Source organism: Lepidochelys kempii, chromosome 16 (genome assembly GCF_965140265.1).
Source record: "Lepidochelys kempii isolate rLepKem1 chromosome 16, rLepKem1.hap2, whole genome shotgun sequence".
In the NCBI taxonomy this organism is placed as follows: Eukaryota; Metazoa; Chordata; order Testudines; family Cheloniidae; genus Lepidochelys; species Lepidochelys kempii.
The window spans coordinates 27,716,646-27,740,382 of NC_133271.1; the positions used below are offsets into that span (position 1 = coordinate 27,716,646).

The following is a 23,737-nucleotide window of genomic DNA, read 5'->3' on the forward strand; positions in this document are numbered from 1 at the left end:
CTCCTCTCGGACCAAACCCCCTCAACCAAGAATATTTTATCTCTAGGTCCCATGTGAAAATGTATTTGCAAAACATGCTGCTGAGTATGCAATACGTTAAATAAATTGAAGATTAAGTATTCTACTTAGTTATTTTTCATTAACATAAGAAAACATCAATTACATTTTCTATTTTATGAGTGTACCTCAGGGAATCCATTACAATCAGAGTCAGGTTATGCGATTGCATTTGATTCTTCCTCACTAAGCTAAAAGAACAGTTCGCTTTAAGTACAATGAAACCAGCTTAGAGAAAGGGATGCAGATGAACATATCTTGCATAGGCAGTTCATACCCTGATTGATCCAGGCTGACTTCAACTAATTACACATCTGCCTGAACAATTTCCTCTGTAGATTTATCTTCTCTATTATGTGACACTGACTGTTTGTTACAGACTTTTCCGCAACTTGCTAACACTCACAAACTTCTTCCAGTTGGTTGTTTGGGCATGTGGCAAAAAATGATACAGTATTCCCATTAGCCCCCTACTGCCGTGCTTTATGGAACTGTTGTGCATGATGCTGTTGCATCACCACTTCAGTAGATGTTTGTTCTTTATGAAAAAAATTAAGAGGCATTATTCAAGACTCTCTCTCACACAGGGTTGTTTTCCACCCATGCCTCATCTAATATAGTCCATAATTAATATTTAATACAAATCAACACATGCTTTTAAGGCACAAATCATGTAACAACTTAACTTAGAAAGGAAAACTGCAAAGAAATATAAATAATGTCCAATCACTACATTATATATAAGGGATTTTAAAATAATTTATATGTATTTAAATATTTAAAAAATTGATAAGGAAGCAGACATATTGTCAGCCCACTGACTTCTGTCATGTCAAAAATACCAGAGCAGCAGCCAGACATACAGGGAATGCCAGGAATTTTTGATAGCTCTTTGTAGGCAAGTTACTTTTCTCTCTCTTTTTCGTTTTGCTTTAGTGTAGTGGAAGGAGCCGGATTGTCAGGATCTATAAAAGGGAGTTGGGGCTGCAGCTCTGATCTCCAGCTGGATACATCCACAGGTTATAAGAAAATAAGAATGATCATACCCATTAGACTAGGGGTCCACCTAGCCCAATACCTTGTCTGACCAGGCCAATATCTGCTGGAAGGTACAAGCAATGCTGCAAGTGATGGGATGACTGGCCCCCAAGGCAAAGCTGCTTCTGCTCTACTCTGCACTGATTGGCCTCAACTGGAGTATTGTCTCCAGTTCTGGGTGCCACATTTCAGGAAGGATGTGGACGAATTGGAGAAAGTCCAGAGAAGAGCAACAAAAATGATTAAATAAAATGATCTAGAAAACATGACCTATGAGGGAAGACTGGGTTTGTTTAGTCTGGAGAAGATAAGACAGAGGGGACATAACAGTTTTTAAGTAGGTTTCAGAGTAGCAGCCATGTTAGTCTGTATTCGCAAAAAGAAAAGGAGGACTTGTGGCACCTTAGAGACTAACCAATTTATTTGAGCATAAGCTTTCGTGAGCTACAACTTTATGCATCCGATGAAGTGAGCTGTAGCTCACGAAAGCTTATGCTCAAATAAATTGGTTAGTTTTTAAGTACTGTGACAGGATCGGGCCAGATGGCTATAGAAGTGTAATAGAAGGCAGATATATTAGCCCCAGGCTAAGTAGGTCCCTTTTCTCTGGGTAAGGTAACAGGGAAGGTTCCAGAACAATCAGGAACCTTCTGGAGACAATTAAGACAGGTTGATTAGAACACCTGCAGCCAATCAAGAAGCTGCTAGAATCAATTAAGGCAGGCTAATCAGGGCACCTGGTGTGCTTGTGAGGAGCTGGGAGCAAGAGGCACTAGGAGCTGAGAGTGAGAATGCAGACTGTTGGAGGACTGAGGTGTACAAGCATTATCAGACACCAGGAGGAAGGTCCTATGGTGAGGATAAGGAAGGTGTTGGGAGGAGGCCATGGGGAAGTAGCCCAGGGAGTTGTAGCTGTCGCACAGCTGTTCCAGGAGGCACTCTAGACAGCTGCATTCCACAGGGCCCTGGGCTGGAACCCGGGTTCCAGGGCAGGCCTGGGTTCCCCCCAAATCCTCCCAACTCCTGGTCAGACACAGGAGGAGTCTACCTGGACTGTGAGTTCAGAAAAACGGCCAAGCTGAGGGCTGCCGTGAAGCTCCAAGGTGAGCAAATCTGCCAATAAGCACAAGACCCACCAAGGTAGAGCAGTAATGGTGTCACAGTACATAAAAGCCTGTTACAAGGAGGAGGGAGAAAAATTGTTCTTAACCTCTGAGGACAGGATAAGCAGCAATGCGCTTAACTTGCAGCAGGGGAAGTTTAGCTTGGACATTAGGAAAAACTTCCTGTCAGGGTAGTTAAATACTGGTATAAATTGCCTAGGGAGGTTGTGGAATCTGCATCATTGGAGATTTTTAAGAGCAGGTTAGACAAACACCTGTCAGGGATGGTCTAGATCAGTGGTTCTCAAAGCCGGTCTGCCGCTTGTTTAGGGAAAGCCCCTGCCGGGACGGACCAGTTTGTTTACCTGCCACGTCTGCAGGTTCAGTCGATCGCGGCTCCCACTGGCTGCGGTTCGCTGCTCCAGGCTAATGGAGGCTGCGGGAAGCCGCGTGGGCCAAGGGACGAGCTGGCAGCCCTTCCCACAGCCCCCATTGGCCTGGAACGGCAAACCGCGGCCAGTGGGAGCTGCGATTGGCCGAACCTGCAGAAGCGGCAGGTAAACAAACCAGTCTGGCCCAGCAGGGGCTTTCCCTGAACAAGCAGCGGACCGGCTTTGAGAACCACTGGTCAAGATAATATTTAGTCCTACCACGAGTGCAGGGGACTGGACTAGATGACTTCTCGAGGTTCCTTTTAGTCCTACCATTCTATGATTCTTCCAAACCCCCAACAGTGTCTCTACACTGCTAAAAAAAAGGGGGGGTATGTTAAGTCAACCAGAGCCAAAGTAGCAATCAAGACACAGCATTTTGGCTTAGCAGCTTGAGTTAAAGTCTACATAGTTAAAAATTAAAGTCTGATTTCCCCCGTCTTCTCTGCTATTTTAACCCAAATTAAGAACATCTTTTTTGGCAGTGTAGAAATACTCTTAGAAGTTGTTTTATACCATGAAGCATGTTTAATTTAAATCTCTTCAAAATTATTTATTCTTTACTATTGTAATTCTGGATAATCTTGTTACCCAAATAAATCTCCAACACTTCACTGAATCCTGCTTCGCTCTTGGCCTCAATGATGTCTGTGGCAATGAGTGTCACAGGCTAGTCATGCACTCTGTGAGAAAGCATTTCCTTTTATCAGTTTTGAATTTGCCACTTCTGACTTTCAATAAATGCTCCTTCGATCTTGTTATGACACAAGGTGAACAGAAGTTCTAGATTTGCCTTCTCCAGACAAGTCACTATTTTGCATGTCTATCCTACCTCACTTACTTATCTGTTGCTGGAAAGTATACCAGCTCCATCTTTTCAAGTTTTCTTGATAGAAGAGCTATTTCATGCCCTAATCTGGCTCACTGTATGTCACTGATTGTCCTCTATACCTGTTCTATCTTTTTTTCAGATGGGGTGACAACAATTTAAGAGAGCATTCCAGGTGAATGCATAACACTGACTTTTATACTACGGCTATTATATTTTCCATATTCATTCTCCATCCCATTCCTCGCATCTGACCTTTTTGTTTTCTTTTTTGACTGCTGCTGCATATGCAGCGCACGTCTTCACTGAGCTGCGCACAAGGGCGCCGCAGTTGTTTCCCTGAGCCTAGTTTTAGACTCTGGTAAGGTGTATTAGTAGTTCAAATAACTCTTTTCTATGAGCATCAGTTTGTAATTGTCAACATAGAATTTCATCTGCCCTCATGTCATCCATTCGCCTAGGTTGGTTAGGTTCCTTTGAGGTTCCTCAGTCCTCTCCAGTCTTGACCTGACTGGATCATTTTGTGTCATCTGCTAATTTTGCCACTTCCCTGCTCACTCCCTTTTTCAGACCATGTATAGACATTAAACCCCCGGGCAACTACGGAACATTGTGGCGCCCGGAAGTTAACCCTCTGTCATGATGAAAATTGATAATTTATTCATAATTAAGTGTTCTGTCTCCTACGCAGTTTCGGGTTCATGAGTGCACTTTGCCTCCTACCACATGACTACTTAGTTTATTTGGATTTTCAGGTACGTTTATTTGGAATAAAGAAATTACATTCTCCCTTTGGATGCATCATTAAAACGGCAGCTCTACAGGAATTACAAACCTACCCAAATCATATCAGTGGAGATTTTGAAACACTTTTCGGTGTTTTAAAACACTCCTTAGTAATTTACTTTTCATCTTATATAGTTGGATTAAGTGAATTTTTCTGTAGTCAGCTAAGTAAGCTGAAAAAAATCAATACAGTTTTTCAACTAATCTTCGGAATGGTCTACATACAAACTGGAACTGAAATAATTAAATCTGTTTTTATTCAAACCTTTTGCTATTTTGGTGCAAATCTATGTGTGGACACTTATTTTGAAATAAAAATGTCCTATCTCAATTTTGTTTAAATCGGTGAATTAAAATGGAGTTAGTTATTCCACTGCAAGTTTGTGCATAGACCAGCCCTTAGTTACCTGGCTGAAAAATAAATTAGAGCAATGGTCCCCAAACTGTAGGGCGTGCCCGGGGTGCACGGCAGGGCCTGGGCCAGCTCCCACAGGGAGCAGGGAGGGAGTGCTACCCAGCCCCACTCCTACCCCAGCTCCAGCTCCGCTCCACCCCCAGCCCAGCTCTGCTCTCATTCCCTCTCTGCCCACAGGCCGGCTCCACCCCCATCTCCAGTTCAGTCCCCATCTCTACCTTCAGCCCAAGTTCCTCTGCTGAGCCAACTGTGCAGCAACGGAGGGAGGTTGGGGGGGCGCACATAGATCCCATTACTGGTAAGAGGCTGCACAACAGGAAAAGTCTGGGCAGCACTGAACTAGAACTATGTTAAGGAACAAAAGTTTTCAACTATTGTTCTAGTCTTGGACCCACGTTTAAATAAATCTAGAGAAAGAGCTGTGTACATGAGAAACTTGAGATTGGAGAGGAGGATTGTGCTGGTTTCTAAACTGGACAGGTGGCTGTTCTGATCTCTAAATTCTTTGGCGTTTTCCCTCTATGCTTAAATGAAAAATATTAAGGAAAATCCTAATGGGTGCTTTGTAATTCTTCAAAACACAACTTTCTCTAACAGGAAGGCCCAGAACAGCCTAATGTGATGAAATGAAAGAGTGGCATACTGAGATGTGAAAGATACAGTTGAAGCCCTAAATCCGTATTACATGGGCTGTGTGTGTGTCAAAACAGGCCTGAGTTTTTGTTGTTTACTATTAAAATTGTCAATACCTTCATTTAGTCAGACAAAAGTGTTTATTTGGATTAGATTGCAACTTCTTTGTGTGGGGGTAGTCCTTTGTTTTGTCAAATGCCTAGCACATTGGGTGCTATAAAATAAATAATCAGAAGTGAAAAAACAGGTTGTTCTTTTAAAATAAACCCATACACTGAGTCAATGTATGCATTTTTACTAATTTTATTGTGGTTAGGAGCTATCCCTTTCTCTGAAAAGACTGCACACAGCTTTTATTTCTTTTACTAAAAGCACATTTTTATGAAGAACTTTAGAAAGGCCACCACTTAGTCACCATACTCTGTCTTCTCATGCAAGTATTTTCCTAACAGCTACATTTTGATGAATGACAGATTTTCGAAAGATCTATTCCAATATAATTAAAATGTTTTTCCATTTCTTTCAGATTATTTTCCATGAAATAAAGGTCATTACCCACATATACATCCATTTATTGACCCATGTTTTCCTACACTAAAATATCTCTCAATTAAATTGGAGGCCAAAGTCTTATTCAGCTTTAGTCTCATTAGCAAATGTAATTTGAAATAAATGTGTTCATAACATTTTTATAGATGTGATTCATCTAACATATACTTCTGTGTTAATATCAGTGCATATATTAAAAGAGAACTTTCATAAAGCTGAAATCTGAGCTACCATTTGTCACTACAAACTCTATCTGTCATTATCAACCTCATGCTTCATGAGGTTGGTAAAGGTTGGTAGTGACAAGGCTGGTAATGGTATTTTTAAACAAAAGTCAAAAATGGAGCAGCTCAGAAGGTCATTGATTCACAGAGGTGACCTAGGCAGAGAGATTTTCATGAACTAATGCATTAAACCCTTACCACCCATCTGCACATTACAGATTAATAACTACAGCTAGCAACATCCAGGAATATTTGTACTAAATGGCTAATGAAAGTATTCATCAAATTACCAAGAGAAACCAAAAAATCACAGAATACTAATTCAGGGACTGTATTTAACTCTGCTGTCATTAGAATGTCCACATTACAACCGTTCAACAATCTCTCCCACACCTGAAACATGCCACCAAACTTTCCACCTCTTCACAAATGCAGGATGATTTGAAATGTCATGCAAGTCAGTAATAAGATGGAAAGTTACAGAGAAACTTTTTATAAGGAACTTAAAAATGAGTTAAGCCGTAGCACTAAATCAATAAGCTGAGTACACTGTCCTGAGAAGACTGCACTGTAGATCTGTATGCAAACAGAAAACAAAGAAAATTCTCCAGGAGTTCCAGTTTTATGAAATAATTGCAATACTATAAATCAAAGTTTTAGATAAATTTTCATGGCAATATTTTAAAAAGTAAAAATCTTTTTAAAATAAGGGATGAAATTGAAAGGAGCTGTTTGTTGAACCAGAGGGGATATTCTTTTCCTAAATTAAATTCTATCACCAACTTTTACTGAAAACTGAGACATCACAATCTAGTCTTTAAGAATGAACTCTGTATTACGGTGATTTTAGATACATGACGACATGTTAAAAATATATCAAAATAATTTCGCTTATTTATGGAGCTCAAACACTATACGAGAGAGAATGAGGATCTGCTTCATGAAGTTTACAATCTTAGGCTCTGATTCTGGAAGTACTTATGCACGTGTGTTGATGTCAGTGGAACTATTTATGTGATTAAAATTTAGCATGTACATAAGTATTTCCAGAATCAGGGGCTACTTTAGACAGGACAGCTGACATAAACATACATACTGGATGATGAGGTGTGCCAGTCACATGGATAAAAGTTATATTTATTAAAAAAATGCACATTCCAAACTATTTTATATGTACTTCCCAAGCCTCAGAAATTTAAATACATTTTTAATATACTTATTTCAGAACAGTATATTATTCTGCAATATATACAACTAAGTAGGTATAAGGTTTACAACAGTTTATGTGCAGGGATATCATGACAACAGAATCAAAGTCTTAGAGGAAGGAAAAAACTCCCTTTCTACCACTACTGAACATAAGTAGCAGAATTAAAGAAAACACAGATTTCAAACAGAAAAAAAAGCAGCATTTAATACACACGGTAGGGCAGCAACTTAAAAATTAAGCTAGCCATCCTCCCATCAGGAGAGAAATTTGACCCCCAGGAAATACATAAAAGTCACCCAAAAAGTGAACAAAAGAGATGTTTGAAAAAAAACCAGAACACCATTCATCGCGGCTAACGACTTGTTCATTATGAGTGATGATGGATAAAGACTTCTCACGCTGAGATGAAATCAAGATTTATATGCATTGTTTCCTCTCCCAACTTGTGGGAAGATCATCATCATTTAATTCTATCTCTGCGGCCAGTGATGGGCATCCAGAGAGCTGGTTATCAAACGGCGCAGTCAGCTGGCAAAAGCAGAAACGTGCAGTTGGCACATCTGGACCAAGCCGCCACAGCTGAGGGTGAACAATGACTCCTGGCAAGCGGCCAAATTGCTTGCAGAAGCTAGCAGGTCTCATCTACAACAGCCCCTACCAGCATCTCTCTCTCTCTCTTTTTACGAGAATCAGATTTTCAATTGCTCTCCTCTGCCATTTTTTACAGCTCTTATCGTTCCCTTGGAATATGGCCTTGAGACAGCTCATCCGTGTCCTTCACTGTGTTATCTCTTCTAACTTTTATTAAAACTTCAGCTTTCATCTGAAGATAGCTAATTAAATCCATGACAGATTATATACGCATTTAAAAGAACTGCACCGAACTACTTTTTCTAAACAGAAAAGGGTTTATTTTATTTTCACATACTTAAAACTAAGGGTTATATAAGGAGGTTTCATTCATTTACAAAGACAAGATACTTATCTCTACCTAGTATATAGATAGGTTTATATTAAAGTTCTCTGTGGTGCGACAAGACTCAGTGCAATTTCTCACAATAATTATTTCTTGCTGGACAGATTTCTCAGCCTTGTACTTTTAAAATATCTCTACTAATATGTATGTGAATGTATATTGATAATCATGAAAAGCAGTGCTTTGCAATACAGTGAGTATTACATATTTTCTACTGTTTTAATGTCAATATGTCTAAGCTATTTGTAAGGGCAACAATATTTTGATAGTATTGCAGGAAGTCAGGTATTCTGTTATTTCTACCCAAGTTATAATCTGCTGTATTTTTTAGAATTTGTTTTAAAAATCACATTAAATACCTGGTTCTGACATAAATGAAAAGTATATAAACTCTAACAAGCAAAGGCATGATCATGTTACCAGTTCATTTCAGGCTATCAGTGACTGGTGTTTAATGCAAGTGGCTTTGTCATAACAAACATATATTACTGATACTGACTCTATGGCTTTGCAGGAAACATCATACAATTCTCCCACTGTCAGTGTTTTTCAGTAGTTTCTGAAAAGCTTTCTTTCTGTACCACCTGTGAACAGAGCAGCTGTGGAGCTGTGCTGAAAATCACAATACCAACTAAACAAAAATTAGCATTTTGCATGACAGTCACAAGAAATAGATTTAAGGGGGGAAAAAGTTACTTATGACAAAACATCTCTTTACAGAGAGAAAAACAGGTATCCCACCTGAACACCTCTGTGATCCCTTCCTCCGCTTTAAGGCCTTTTGTAAGATATCCTTCATGGTGACCTTCATACTGTCCACCTGAATAAGTGAGAATCCATGAGCAGCATTTCTGCAAGACACACGCACACACCTTATTACAAAACATAAGACAGTTTATTGCAATCCTCACTGACGTAAGTGTAGTGAGCAAAAGATCTACTGGGTATACCAATTAACTAAACAAAGATTAACACTTGTGACACGATGAGAGGATTTAAGCAAGCTCTGATGAGCAAGTTGGGGACAACAAAGGAGAAAAGTGACAAAGCTCAGGGTATGCTGCAAGGGTTTTCCTAATTTATCATCTTCATTTCAGATCACTTTGTGTGTGTCCTTAAAAAAGGAAAATGAGCAAACATAGAAGGAGAACTCCTTTATTTCTCATTATTAGTAAAATGTGCTAGGTGCTTCGCAGAATACACAAGAACTGGCCCCTACCGCAAAGAGTTTGCAATCTCATTTTCATACATGATACAATCAAGATGCAACAGAATAGTATGGAGGGAAAAACTAGGGCACAGCATTATATTCAGTAAAATGAATGGCTTTGCTGAGCATTGTGGCATAAATCTGGAAGAGAGATGTTAATGAAAACAGGTTAGTTAGTCTGGCCCTCAGCTCAGGCAGGTACTTTGTGCAGGGACGAAGTCTGGTAATTGGCCTCGAGATGGTCTTAGGAGAAATGGACAAATGGGGTGCTGAGAGTATTATCACTGGTGAAGTGGAGAAGATGATGATGTAATAAGAGAGGTGCCTGGCTGATCAGTCAGTACATTTTGCCCATTGGACCTTGCAGTCAATCTCTGTTCATGTCAGCAGATGTCACTGAAGGAAATTTCAGAGATGTTAGGCACACACAGGGAAAGGGCTGCACTGTGAGGAAGAAATTGTATTTCACAAGGCAATTTAGACAGGAGGAGGCGGAGCTCTCTCTCTCTCTCCTGATTAAAATACTGAAGTAGCCACAGAGAAACAAAATTCTAGATGAACAGCATGGCTGGAATATTTTAAAACTAACTGGCAGTCAACAACAATCCACTCAATACACTTACATCATTATAAACAGGACCAAAACTGAACGTTATGGGATGACCCTAACTCTGGGAAGAAGTTTAGTTCAGATTACTGTATCAGACCTATCCCTGGAAAATATCCTAGAAGGATCACTGACAACCTGAATTTGTCACATGTTATTTCTCAACCACAACCATTAGTGCCATCAAGAACAGTGTGAGCATGCACAAGTTTGTAATGAGACAGGTTCCTCAATTTTGGAATCCACATATACTGGTCTTACAATAAAACATAACACGTGGCCAACCACTGTCTCCTTTCCCACCTGACCCTACAAGCATGGGCTGGAGGTAGGGAAATATAGCCCTTACATAGAAATTAACATATCAGATTAGATCAGCAGGCCATCTAGACCAGTACCAGATACTGCAGAGGAGGAGCAAGAAACCCTACAATGGATAATTATGGGATAACCTACCAATTCAGGGGAAGTTCTTCCTAAATCAAGGCAGTTATCGGATGGCTTATGCACTGAAGCATGTGGGTTTATATCCATTATACATTAGATAAAATTTAAAAATTGCTTCTGTGAATGTTCTCATTATCCATATAAAATGTCTACATCTCTTTTGAATCCTACGAGGCTCTTGGCCTCAGTGAAGTCCTGTGGCAGTGAGTTTCAGAATTGTGTGTTATGTAAAACTATTTCCTTTTAATTGCCTCCCAATTTCATTTTCCCTTCCCCTTGTTCTAGTGTTATGAGACAGTGTAAACAGGAGAATTACACTTACCTTCTCTGTACCATTCATTATTTTATAGAACTATCCTCTCTAAACTAAACATTCCTATCTTTTCAATCTATCCTCTTTTCATGCCTCTTCAAGTTTGTTTGTTACCCTTCTATATGTGCTGTATATTTTTGAGATGGAGTGATCAGAACTGAACACAGTGCTCAAAATGAGTGAGTACAACCGATTTCTGTAATGACATCATAAAATTTTCCGTCTTAAAGCAGCCAGACATTTTGTTTGCTTTTTTGATTGCTCAGTGTGTGGCAGCAGAGGTTTTCACTAAATTCAGAACCCTGCAATGCACATGACTAGTTCAAACTATCCCTTTCAATGCACACTACAGTTGTCCACACTAAATTTTACCTGCCATCATGCAGCCCATTCATCTAGTTCTGTTAGATCCCTTGAGTTCCTTACATTTTTCTCTAGTCTTGACTTATCTACAGAGGAAAGCTTTGTGGTTTTTCTGGTTAAAAGCTGGCATATGGAAGCAGTGTATGTGCCAAAACACTACAGTTCTAGTAATGGAAACTCTTTTTTTCCTTTACATTTCTAAGTTATCTGACGTGTGCTACTGATGTGTCGCAGGAGGAGTCTGGAGAGCATTTTAAAGCATCAAGGCTGATGAACACCCAACACTAACTAATATGGTCAAACAGGAACATGACCAGCCTTGTGGACTTAAAAAATTATTTCAAATGCGTTTTCTCATAAGCAAACTAAGGTCTTCAACCAAAGCTAAGAATAAGTCAAGCTGCCTGCTGGGAGTGAAGCAAACAATGGCAACTGAGCACTGATGACCTAATTTGGGTTTGCTAATACTAAGACATCTCTGGAACTCCCCTAAATGAAAAACAGACTTTTAATTCTGGTCAATTCAGCCGTTAAAAAGGAAAAGCTGTTGTTGATCCTGCTAGTGTTTCAGTCCATTTTGACTTGGTCAAGCCTTTCCTATCGAGCAGCTGGCCTGAGAACTGTCACACTAATTTTACTGAACATTCTATTACTAAATCATGGCTGAACCACAGCCATTCTTTGCCTCAGAAGCTGGATCCCATCCCAGAACAATCTTTAAAAGTTTATTTTACTGATCAAAGCAAAAAAAGAGAAACCTCTATGTTTTACTATATTTAGTGAGCTATTCAGTAAGTGAGACCTTGGCAAGAGAAATGAAATGTAAAGTGCACCCCACATTCGTAAACTTTTGGATATTTGCTATGGAATAATGCCAAAGGTGTTTGAAATGCCAATCGGAGTTCAGACTTACTAGTATCTTCTTGCTTTGTTTTAGTTAAATAAAAGAAGAACATTGCTCTTCTCTGACAATACACAGCAGAATCTCAGTACCACATGGTAGTACACAGTAAAACCACTAATCTGCAATGAGAGTAGATCTGGGCACAGAACAATGAGATTCTGCTGTCATCTCGGGGCAAGGCCAGTGTGTGACGCCATGTTTCCCATGCACCAGTGGGAGAGAGCAGCATGACACCTCCTGCCCTTTCCCCGGCACTCTGTAATGCTATGGAACTATGCTATCACTTACACTTGGCTGGTGGTGCTGGGGCTCATCCCTATCGCCAGCAAACTGCAAACTTTGCCAATCCATATTGACCTTCCCTTTCATTAGTGCAGAGTAGTGAGGTGCTACTGTGGTGGAAAATGCATTTCAAGGGTTACTTGCCAGGTTCTCAGTCATTTCCTATATTGGTACCATACATCAAGTATCCTCATTACAAGTATACCTTATCCAGCATACGTTTAAGTAGGTTTTCAAATTACACACATTTTAACCTAGCCCACTGTTGTGTGATACCATTATTTTAAGCCAATGGATTTATCTTTAGCTGCTAGAAAACATCGGACTGACAAAGACAGACTATTCTATCAATTAAAAGTACCTTTAGAAAAAAGAGAATCAAAGAAATTCCTTAGCCTGTATTTTTCTGTCATTTTACGAAAACATACCTGGGTGACAAGGTTAAATCAAGCAAAGGAAATCCCTGGCACTTATCATCCACAAGCATTACTGATAAATTGTGCAGTGGAGGAATAAAGGATTACCTTCTGTATTTTTTCATTACACTTTTCTTTTGTTACAGAATACATAAATCCATTGTGGCACAATGTAATATGTATCATCGTGCTACACCTGTGGACGTTTCATAACGGCTGCCATGTCTGTGCAGTCAGGAATGATAAGTGAACCACCCGTGAATGTTAATGATAGTGATCATTCTGAGGTAACTTGGCTTTCCATCTTCCTTTACAGCCTTAGCGCTGAAGCCAGGGTGGCAAGGTTCAGGAGAGGAAAATGAAAACAAGAGAAAAGGCAAAAGCTTCAAAGCTTGGAATGTTGATTTTTGGGGGAAGAAGTAGGGGATTTATACAGTATCTTAGTCTTGGGTTCAGTTTAGATAAATAAACTAACAGTTAAAAAAAAGAGGAAAGGCTTCTGTCGTCAACATTAAGCACAAACTTTTTCATGCACTGTCTGTGCTTTTCTCTCATGTGGAAACAACTTTTGTTCTATTCTGAGGTGGAATCTATAGCACTTACAAGCTTTCTGCAGAAAATAACTGACATGGTTGAAAATGACTGGTGATGACTAATAATGTTTTCCATCTGAAGAGTGTGAAATCAAAGTTGATGCTAAAAATCCCAGTTGATGCACTGTCCTTAACTTAAGATGGGTAATTTTTAGATAGGGTGTACAATAATGTGAATCATGACGACTGTGTCAGCCCACACTTTTAGCTCTTTCTCTAAAATGCCTTGCATTTGTGGCTCTAAAGTAAGCCTCATATTACTTTTGTGTGCTTTTAGGTTTGATTGCCATACTGTGATAATACTTTAAGTTAACCTTTATATATTTGCATTTTATATACATGATAAAATATGTTTTGTAAGTTATATGTACAGGTATGAAAACAGAGGATAGGACTATTGGGGGGAAGCTTCCATAACCTCTGAATTGCATTTGCAAGTGTACCACAAGGAAGACGTCATATGATTTCATTGTTTCCAATCTGAATCTCTCAGGTATAAAGCTAGTGTAACTTTGGGAGGAAAAATCCATAATGATCAAAGCAATTTGAACAAAACAGGAACATAAAGCATGCTCCAGGCTAGAGGCCTTGTATGCCAAATTTCATCTAGGAGCCAAATGGCGGCAGAATTACCAACTCCTGAACAATGCCATTAGTCACAGAGCGTCAAGCTGTGACAATAAAATTTTCAGGAAGAAGAAAATCCTTATGGGTAGTATCAGAATTACTTTAAATAACTGGCTCATTTGAAGTAAATCTTTCAGGTATTACTTCATCAGCTAACAAAGTTCACACTTACATGAATGCAGTGCTTTGTTTGACTCAACCTGACAAATTCAGATTGACATCAAAGCTGATTGTTTGAGAATGCAGTGTGTGACATTGGACAAAGTACCCCTTTCCATAACAGTCATTTTCCAAAAACATAACTCGCTAGACTAATGGGCAGTTAGAAGCCACTTTTCCTTGTGTAACTTTGCCAGAGTCCTTGGAACTTGCCAAATTCGGTCATGCCTGCTTAGCTTGCTCAACTGATTGTGCCAGAAAAGAAAATAAGACACAGATGTATTTGAGCTCTTTCAGATGCCAGTAAGAGAGACAGCTAATGGCTTCATTTCGACCCTCCCCTACCAGCTGGGCACAGGTGGGGGCATAATGAGGTCCCTCTCCCTAATCAAACTCAATTATTTACCACTCTATATAACCACAAAGACATTTACATTCAGCTAAGAACATAAAACACACCATGGGCTACTTCCAACCACTGCCACTGGGTATTTATAACAAACTCAAGTGGCTAAGAGTTTGCCTTGGCAAGGAGTTTAAGGGTATAAAGTTCTGCAAACTGTTTCTGCTCAAATATGTCCTGCTGAAATGGGGTCCCAGGCGAGGTTCCATAATTGTCAGTTCAGTGAACTGCATAATAACTGAGAATGTATTCAACATACAATATGGGCAAGATCTTGAAATCAAATGCCACATTTCATCATGAAGCTTCTCAGAAGCATCAAGTTTTTTCACCAGTAAGTGATACAGTATTAATAAACATTACAAGTCACTAGCCTGACATAGTAGCAATTGAGAATACTTTAAGGTGAGAAGAGAGAGACAAAACAAAAAAAGAATATAATTATATGCATTACAACAGTAGTAAAGGAAAAAAGATGTAGAATCTTAAACTAAATCCCTTTAAAAAATAGGAAGTATAAGCAATTTTACAAATCATTACCACACACACACCAAAAATACAAAATTAACTATCATAAGAATAATCTTTGCACTTTTTGTGTACAGAAATATTACTCGATTAGAGTCATCAAATTTTGATAATCTTTTCCATCTTAAATTAGATTTCTCTAGGGTAATTTGTCAACCAAATTCTTGTCCAACTGAGTAACACCCAGACATTTACTTATTGGAAAAGTTGTTAGCAAAGACTGATAGCAATTACTGATTTTGTTTTATTTCCTGTTAATCCAGAAGCCACTGTCTCTATTAAAGTTACCTTTCTGTGTAAAACAAGTTCCTAAGCCATCAAGAGACACTAACAGTTCACTGGCAGATTCTGGTAACATGGAAGGGTTGGCAATTAAGGATGGTTTTGATTTAATAAAAAGGTCTCTTTAGTAACTACTGGCCAGCCATATATATATTCAGTAATTCTCCCAGTCTTTAAAACTCTCTGCAGTTCATTTATTTCACAGTTCAGAGTATTTGTAATGGTCAGAAAAGAACTTTTCTTATTATTTATAGGTCGATCCCCAACCCCAGTCAGTAGTGGGTACAGATTTCTAGAGAGTTCAGGTTTGTTTGTTTTTTTGTTTTTTTAATTAATCCATAGGAAGCTGGCAATATCTGCATTTCTAGGGTTTTCTTGTTCAAATGAAGACCCAATGCTAGGATGTATTAGAGTATCTCCTAACTGCTACTGCTTTCAATTGATTGGCTTCATTACACCATATAAAATTTGGAGCAGCTGGTCCACCTTGCTTAATTGGTCTACCTAATATCCTAGGAAAAACATTACATTTGAGTGTGGTGAGTCCCCCTGAGCAAGCAGTGTTTATTATTATTGGATCTGAGTGTGTCCCCAAGATCTGTACACGGAGCTCAACCTTTGTACGCTGATCTCCCCCTCTCCCTCCGGGAGCCGGGTGGGGATAAAAGGCAGCTGCCTGCACCGCACTTTCCCCTGCTCTCAGGGCCTTGTGGCATTCAAAAGCCATGCAGACAAGTGGCCTGAGTTAGCAAATCAGTCCTGAGTTGAGATGGGGAGGATGCTCATGGTCCTCCAAGCTACCACCTTTCCTGCAGAGCCCACTCTGGGGTAGGAATTTTCCTGAAGAGGGGTCCCTAGGACAGCCATGGTTAGAGGCCACCTGCTAGCAGGAGTGGGGGTGCCAGGGGCACAGAGCTACTGTTGAGACAGAGGCATCCAGGGACCCTGCAGCTTGGGGCAGGCCCCAACATTCATTTTGCAGTGGGGAAGGGTGTCAGGTACACCCCATCCCCATTAGAAAAGTTAGGGAGCAGGGAGTGGGCAAAAATCACAAATCAAAAAAATATACATTTTATTTTATTTTTAATTTACATGTTGCTAATTATTTACCTTCTTCCCATTTTATAGTCTTTAATTACTAGCAGATTTTTTTTGTATTTGTTTCTTTAATTTCCAAATTGTTAGTAAAATCTGAAATTCTATATAGATTTAGTTAACTAATAAGTTTCACATTTAAAATGATCATCTGTACTGAAAGAGACAAGTCCAGGGCCCTCAATAACATCCCTACTGTGAGAACAACAAACCTCAAACAGAGCTGATAAATGAATGGCTTGTGTATATTTGCAATCCCCACCACCTTCCAATACATTGAAGTTCCACAAGTCATTTGAAACCATTTGACCAGGCTATACTCCTTCCTCAGAGAGTACAGTTCTAAGTCAGTGGGCTATGTGGTCTTAAATCACCTAGGTGCTTTTAAAAACCCCACCCTCAGGTGCTTAAATATGGATTTAGGAGCCTACCTTTAGGTGTCTATTTTTGAAAATTTTAGCCTATGGGTTTAAAAGACTTCTCAACGACTTTGTTAATGTACTGAAAGCTTAGATAACATTTCATTGTTAACACCGAAGCAATTTTGTTTTGGAATGATGATGACTTTTTTGATGCTTAGATAAATTTTAATAAAAATTAAAATTTTAGCCCTTGATCCTTAAGCACATGAGTAGTCCAATTGAAATAAAGTTACATTCCTGCTTAAGTGTTTGCAGCAGATCAGAATTTTAATTGAATGTTTTGTTTTTTGCCTGTAGCAGTTTTGTAAAATTCAAATAAGATACCCTCCCTGTAGTTGCATTTAAAAAACAATAATTTAATTAGAACTTTTAATCTAAAGTTGCAATAGTACATAATTTCAAATTAGTTTTACAAAGTCTCAACTTGACTGAAATAATAAGTTTAAAAAATCAAGTGATTTAAATTATTTTAGATTAAAGTTTAATTTATTCAGCCATTGATTTAAATCGCCTTGATTTAAAATCGCTCTATCATGCTGGGGAGGAACTCCACAAGGGGCTCCTCTGGGATAGTTCCTCCCCCTCAGCACCTTCCTGTGGGTTTTACTGCAAGATGATCCAGCCCATTATTATTGGTTATGTACTGGCAACGTGCTTATTAAACGAGCAGTTACAAAGCTGATGTGGTTTAAACATGACTGTAGTTCTTTACTGAATTTTAAAGACACCAAATTTAATGAATTTTACATTTTAAAACCTGTGCTTACTATATATTTCTGCAGGTACAAAACTTATTCTGGCTCCATTTCAAGAGACAGATATTGTAGAGTGCAAATGCACATATTTGATTTATCTGACCTTTTAAATCTTAAAGGAGGCAATGAGTGACTTCCATCTTTTATTTCTTATTTGCTTATTTCTGTCATTTTAAACAGACAAAACTGTTATTCTCTCCAGACAGTAACCATTGCCAAAAAAGAAATTAAGTGAGATTTACAAATTCTAAATTATGCAGACTGCATATATTCCATTTCTATGGACAATGACAATCTGGACAATGAAAATGGTTGTAATTACCACAGAATGAAAAGAAATAACACAGTTGCTTCTCTAAGACTCAAGCTAATGAACAGTCCACTAATTTACACCCACATCAGCCCTGGCTTTTCTTTCACTGTACTCTAGTACTCTCACACTTCAGGTGCTGGAATACTACAGCACTTCAAAGCAATGCACATTTAACAGATGAGATTTTTGAAAGTTCACTTAAGACTTTAATTGTTCAAAGGGACACTATCAACTTCAAAAGTCACATCTGAAGCTGAAAAGTTTGTACCTACTTTTATAACAAGTGACACCTCACCCCCAACGTTAGAGGAAAATATTTGTTAATGTTTTTCATTTTATTTCTTTAGGCATTTGACAACACTTTGTCAACAGCTAATATCTCTGTTCTGTTGATTAGCCAGTTGCATTTCCTGTGCACTTCCATACAACTGCATTGACAGGAGCTAACAAATATGCTCTCCCAAACAACTTGCAAGAGAGTGTTTAATCAGTAACAGCAGCAGCAGAGCTGAAATCGAAGAGGTAGTATGCATGTGCACCCACAGAGAGGAAGTGAGGAATATTATGAACATGTTTGGTATTGTTGCTTTTGAGCCTGCTGAAAGGACCATCTCAACATCAGCAACGGAGCCAAAAAAAGGTATACATTTTTTGTTTAAAGTATGTTCTGAAAAAAAAATTCAGGACATGCTATTTAAAGGATGCTTTGTCAGAAAATTAAATCAAATATTTAAGATGACCATATCCTTTCAAACGTACTCCAGCACTGTATGCAAGTGTTTGGAAGCTGAAACAAAGAGGAAATGAAGCGATCTTTCACATCTTATTACAAGGTCCTTTTTTGTTTTGGCCTATTTCTTGTTTTGCACAGCTCGACATCACACAAATGAGCCATGCAAAAGAATTCTCTCTTTGCTGTGGAGTTAGCAGAATGCTTAGCCTCTAGTGAGTGGATGGCTGCGACACACTGGATATTTTATGTGAAAGCTAGAGCCTCTCCCTCACAGGTGAGTCACCCTGCCCACAGCTCTGGAGTGGAGAGTTACCCTATCACTTTAGAAGAATAAACTTGACTTCTTTCATTCTTTTCATGGATACTTCCCTGAACTAGTCAATAAGGCTATAAACCTTCTCTCTTTCAAATCCCTCCCAGACCTCTGATGCAATGCCTACAAGAAATCAGCCAACCACTGAAGATTAGGTCAAGTGTACAATTAAAAAAACAACTATACTTATGTGACTCAGAACCATCAAGCGGGGTGCATGATTAGACTGTGTATTCATGTGATCTTATTACTGTTACCCTCTTTCTATCTCCCCTAGTTCCGCCTACAGTTTGGCATCCTCACTTTTCACGCCTTGCCTTGTATTAGATTGCAAGCTCTTTGAGCCAGGAATAATTCCTTCCTATACGTTTGTATGGTGCCCACCGTGATAAGCACTTGTCCTGAGTGGGATCTCTATGTACTATTGCACTACAAATTGCTCTGGATTACTTTGTCCCTCCTCTTGGCCTTTCAGGGGCCACATTTACCTTTCAGAATGCTATTCTTTTATGAAAGTCACTTTGGCATTGGGAAGATGACAAGGAAGCAAGAAAATCCTCTGCTCTCCACTGTTCTATACTACTATACAATATGATCAACACTTAGACGTCTCCCTTAGAGGCAGCTGTTGAATCACTACAGCCTCTCAATGATATGGCTAACATACTACTCTGCTGTAGTAATTGGACATACAGGTAACAAACAACGTTTGACTATGAGCCCAGGGGAGCCCACCTCTCCCACCAAAGCAAAGTACCAGGGAGGGCAAACTGAGCAGTCTCTCAGTGGACATCACAGTTGCATGCAGCCTAAAGAAACAGGCTGGGCAGAATGAGGGACTTTGGCTCCACTGGAGGAGTCAATATTAGGTTAATGCATGGGATTTCTGAGAAAGCTCTTTGGGGTAGGAATCTGCATACCTGTCAGCAAGGCACAGAGCACACAGTTGGGATTATACCAAAAAGTAATCATAACTACATAATACATCTTATTTGCATTTGGGATAACACATAACCGGAAGCATCTGTATGGTTGTGAATATGGGCCAAACACCAATATTTTACAGAATAAAGCACTTCCAATATTTAGGAAAAATCTTTTATCACTTTCTTGTTGAAGGACCCAAACAGCTGCAAACAAAATGTGTGTCTAGTTTATGCATGGCTTATGATACTAATTGATGCTGTAATGACTGACCTGCATTTTACACCCAACATACAACAGCTACGATGCACAATGTTGAACAGTGTTAAGTTATTTCTTTCTGTACTGAGTAAAAATTCCATGCATAACAGAGCTGGAAATAATTGTATCATTTAGGTGCTAGGCCAAAGTTGAAGTGCCTCAAGAAGCTTGGTTCTCTTACAACTACTGTATGCATGAGAGTGTATTATTTAATTTGCAATTCAAAACATATTACATTTTCAGTTATAAATTACTTTTCGCAAAGGAGTGGTGTGCACAGACTGAACTGAATATTATAAACTCAAAAATGTGAAAATCCCCTATTTTATTAGTAGCATAGGCATAAAAGAGTCCAACACCTTATATGTGATTCATACTGAGTGGCTTATTTTTCTCTGAAGTTTTAGAACCAGAAAGATATTGTCTTTTGGATTTTAGCCATTATGAGAAAAGGTAAAACTGAAGGCCTGAACTGCATTTCTTTTTTGCATGACCTGTACAGGATTGTGTATTCTACTTATGAAGATTCTCAAATACACCTGAAATCTGAGTTTTGCAAAGTTCAAATGCTTAAGAGCAGAGCAGAGCGGAAAAGAAAAGTGTTTCCTAGACTCTATGCTCAGATGTTAAGATAATTTAGAAAGCTGTTGTCAATACTCACATTCGAACAAAGAGTGACTGTTTAGCTGCCAGCCCTGGAGAAGAGTACTTTTCAACCAATGCTAGAGTGCTGAAGCCAAATTTATGAATGGGTTCATTGGAATCCAAGGGTGGAAAGTCCGTGTCAACCTCACCATCGTCCTCAGCAATATGGAGACAGTAGGCATTGACATTGTCACTGAAACAAACAAAGAGCAAGTTTATTTCGGGAAGCTACATAGCCAACTAAATTCTGTGGTCCAGTGTCAATTGCTGAATGCTGTTTGGAATAAGCCAGCAGACTTCCGTGGTGTAGAAATCAAAACACTTTAAATATCAAAAAGAAAAGGAGTACTTGTGGCACTTAGAGACTAACAAATTTATTTGAGCATAAGCTTTCGTGAGCTACAGGCCCAACAAAGAAAATAACAGAACGCCACTAGCCGTCACCTTCAGCTCCCAACTAAAACCTCTCCAACGCAACATCAAGGATCTACCTATCCTGAAGGATGACCCATCACACTCACAGATCTTGGGAAACAGACCAGTCCTTGCTTACAGACAGCCCCCCAACCTGAAGCAAATACTCACCAGCAACCACACACCACACAACAGAACCACTAACCCAGGAACCTATCCTTGCAACAAAGCCCGTTGCCAACTGTGTCCACATATCTTTTCAGGGGACACCATCATAGGGCCTAATCACATCAGCCACACTATCAGAGGCTCGTTCACCTGCACATCTACCAATGTGATATGTGCCAGCAATGCCCCTCTGCCACGTACACCGGTCAAACTGGACAGTCTCTATGTAAAAGAATAAATGGACACAAATCAGACGTCAAGAACTATAACATTCAAAAACCAGTTGGAGAACACTTCAATCTCTCTGGTCACTCGATTACAGACCTAAAAGTGGCAATTCTTCAACAAAAAAACTTCAAAAACAGACTCCAACGAGAGACTGCTGAATGGAATTAATTTGCAAACTGGATACAATTAACTTAGGCTTGAATAGAGCCTGGGAGTGGATGGGTCATTACACAAAGTAAAACTATTTCCCCATGTTTATTCCCACCCCCCACTGTTCCTCAGATGTTCTTGTCAACTGCTGGAAATGGCCCACCTTGATTATCACTACAAAAGGTTCCCCCCCTCGCTCTCCTGCTGGTAACAGCTCACCTTAAATGATCACTCTGGTTACAGTGTATATGGTAACACCCATTGTTTCATGTTCTCTATGTATATAAATCTCCCCACTGTATTTTCCACCAAATGCATCCGATGAAGTGAGCTATAGCTCACAAAAGCTTATGCTCAAATAAATTGGTTAGTCTCTAAGGTGCCACAAGTCCTCCTTTTCTTTTTGCGAATACAGACTAACACAGCTGTTACTCTGAAACTTTAAATATCACTATTTACAATATTTATACACAGCTTCAAGCCTCAAAACCTTTAGTTAGCATAATCATGTGATAAAGCAGTAATAAAAAAATATCCAAATAAGGCAGAACAGCCTCACATTAACTCATTTGTATGCAAAATAGTGACAGACCAGCAATTAAAATAGTCCTAAATCTGTAGAAGTTATACGACTTGACAAAGTGTCAGTAATATTTCTTCCATTTGTGAAATATTTTATGAGGTGACAGTTACATTTTTAGAATGAAATCTGAATGAGCAATGTCTATGTTCTTCTGTTTTACATTTAGTAACTGTAATAAAAATTCTTGCTTATAAAAATGTACTCATATGGTGCAGTATGGACACGTAAACAGTGCAACAAAAATACGTCAAGGGAATATCTACATGAAAAGTCAAGGATTCGCGTTCAATGTAAACCATTATCATGGTGGAAAGCAAACTACACAAAAACACCTTTTAAGTCCTATACAGCCCAATCAATGAAAGTAGTTAACATTATTATGCATTAATGCCTGAAATAAATACACACAAGTTCTCAGGCACATGCTGGGTGGGTGGGGGGGAGAGAGTGCTAAACCAGTTTCTTTCCACAGGCTAGAATCACAGAGATCTAGCTCTATATACAAAAAACATAATAATATTGGCTCATTATCACATGTATCATATTAAAATGTAAACACTAACACTTATATTGTTCAGCTCTAAATTTTTTTTTTTTTTTTTTTTTTTTTACTGCAAGTCTTCCAGCATTCAGTCTTGTTCCAGAGGCATGAAGTATAGCCTCAGTGTTCACATGGCAGTATGTTTCTAAACTCTTCAGTTTAAATTTGGAGTTTTAATTGCATGATTGATGCTTAAATTAATTAATTGCAAAGTATATGCTAATTGTTTAATTGGTCGCTTGATCTATATAGATCATTTTTTGAATTAAATGAGTTGATTTGCAAAGTTTATTGATTGGATGTGACAATGAGTTATTTCGCTGACTACCTGATTTGCAATTTTCTCAATTAATTCACAAACCTTTGGTTGCAACTGTGCTTACTGAGAGCGCTTACTCCAGGTAATCTATATGCATACTGTCATGTCTAAGATATTTATTATAGAAAATAGGTAATAATGACACATTAATATTAATGTAAACTGTAAATTTGCTGAATGGATGGCTAACAATCTAGCAATGTTTGTCACTATAAATTTTGTAAATTATGTAATGTTGTAAAAAAAATTTATGAGCCTCTCAACTGTTATGAAGAACTTATACATTGTTGTAGAACTAATTTTAAACTTCTTCAGGAACACAGCAGTAAACTTTAGGAAAACTGATCAAAGGTAGGACTGGCAACAGAATTTAGAAATGTACAGGACTATCTATCTAGACAGAAAAGATGCACTTCAGTCTGTATTTCTATTAACACACTATAGTGTAGCTCTGCATACTCACTGTCTTCCTTTTAATAAAGCTAATA

The 23,737-nt window shown here is 38.7% G+C and overlaps 1 protein-coding gene across 10 annotated transcripts in view; it reads right to left on the reverse strand.

Moving 5' to 3' along the window:
• MAPKAP1 (MAPK associated protein 1) overlaps positions 1-23,737 on the reverse strand; it is a 161,482-nt gene that overhangs the window by 55,490 nt on the left and 82,255 nt on the right. For all 10 annotated transcript variants that reach the window (XR_012155279.1, XM_073314624.1, XM_073314617.1 and 7 more), the window contains 2 exons: positions 20,863-21,039; positions 8,993-9,102 (listed from right to left, as the gene is read on the reverse strand). Coding sequence is in view for 9 of the 10 variants with exons in the window: in XM_073314624.1 (XP_073170725.1) it covers positions 8,993-9,102; positions 20,863-21,039 (287 nt within the window). In the remaining variant the exon portion in view is untranslated. The remainder of the gene's footprint in view (positions 1-8,992; positions 9,103-20,862; positions 21,040-23,737) is intronic.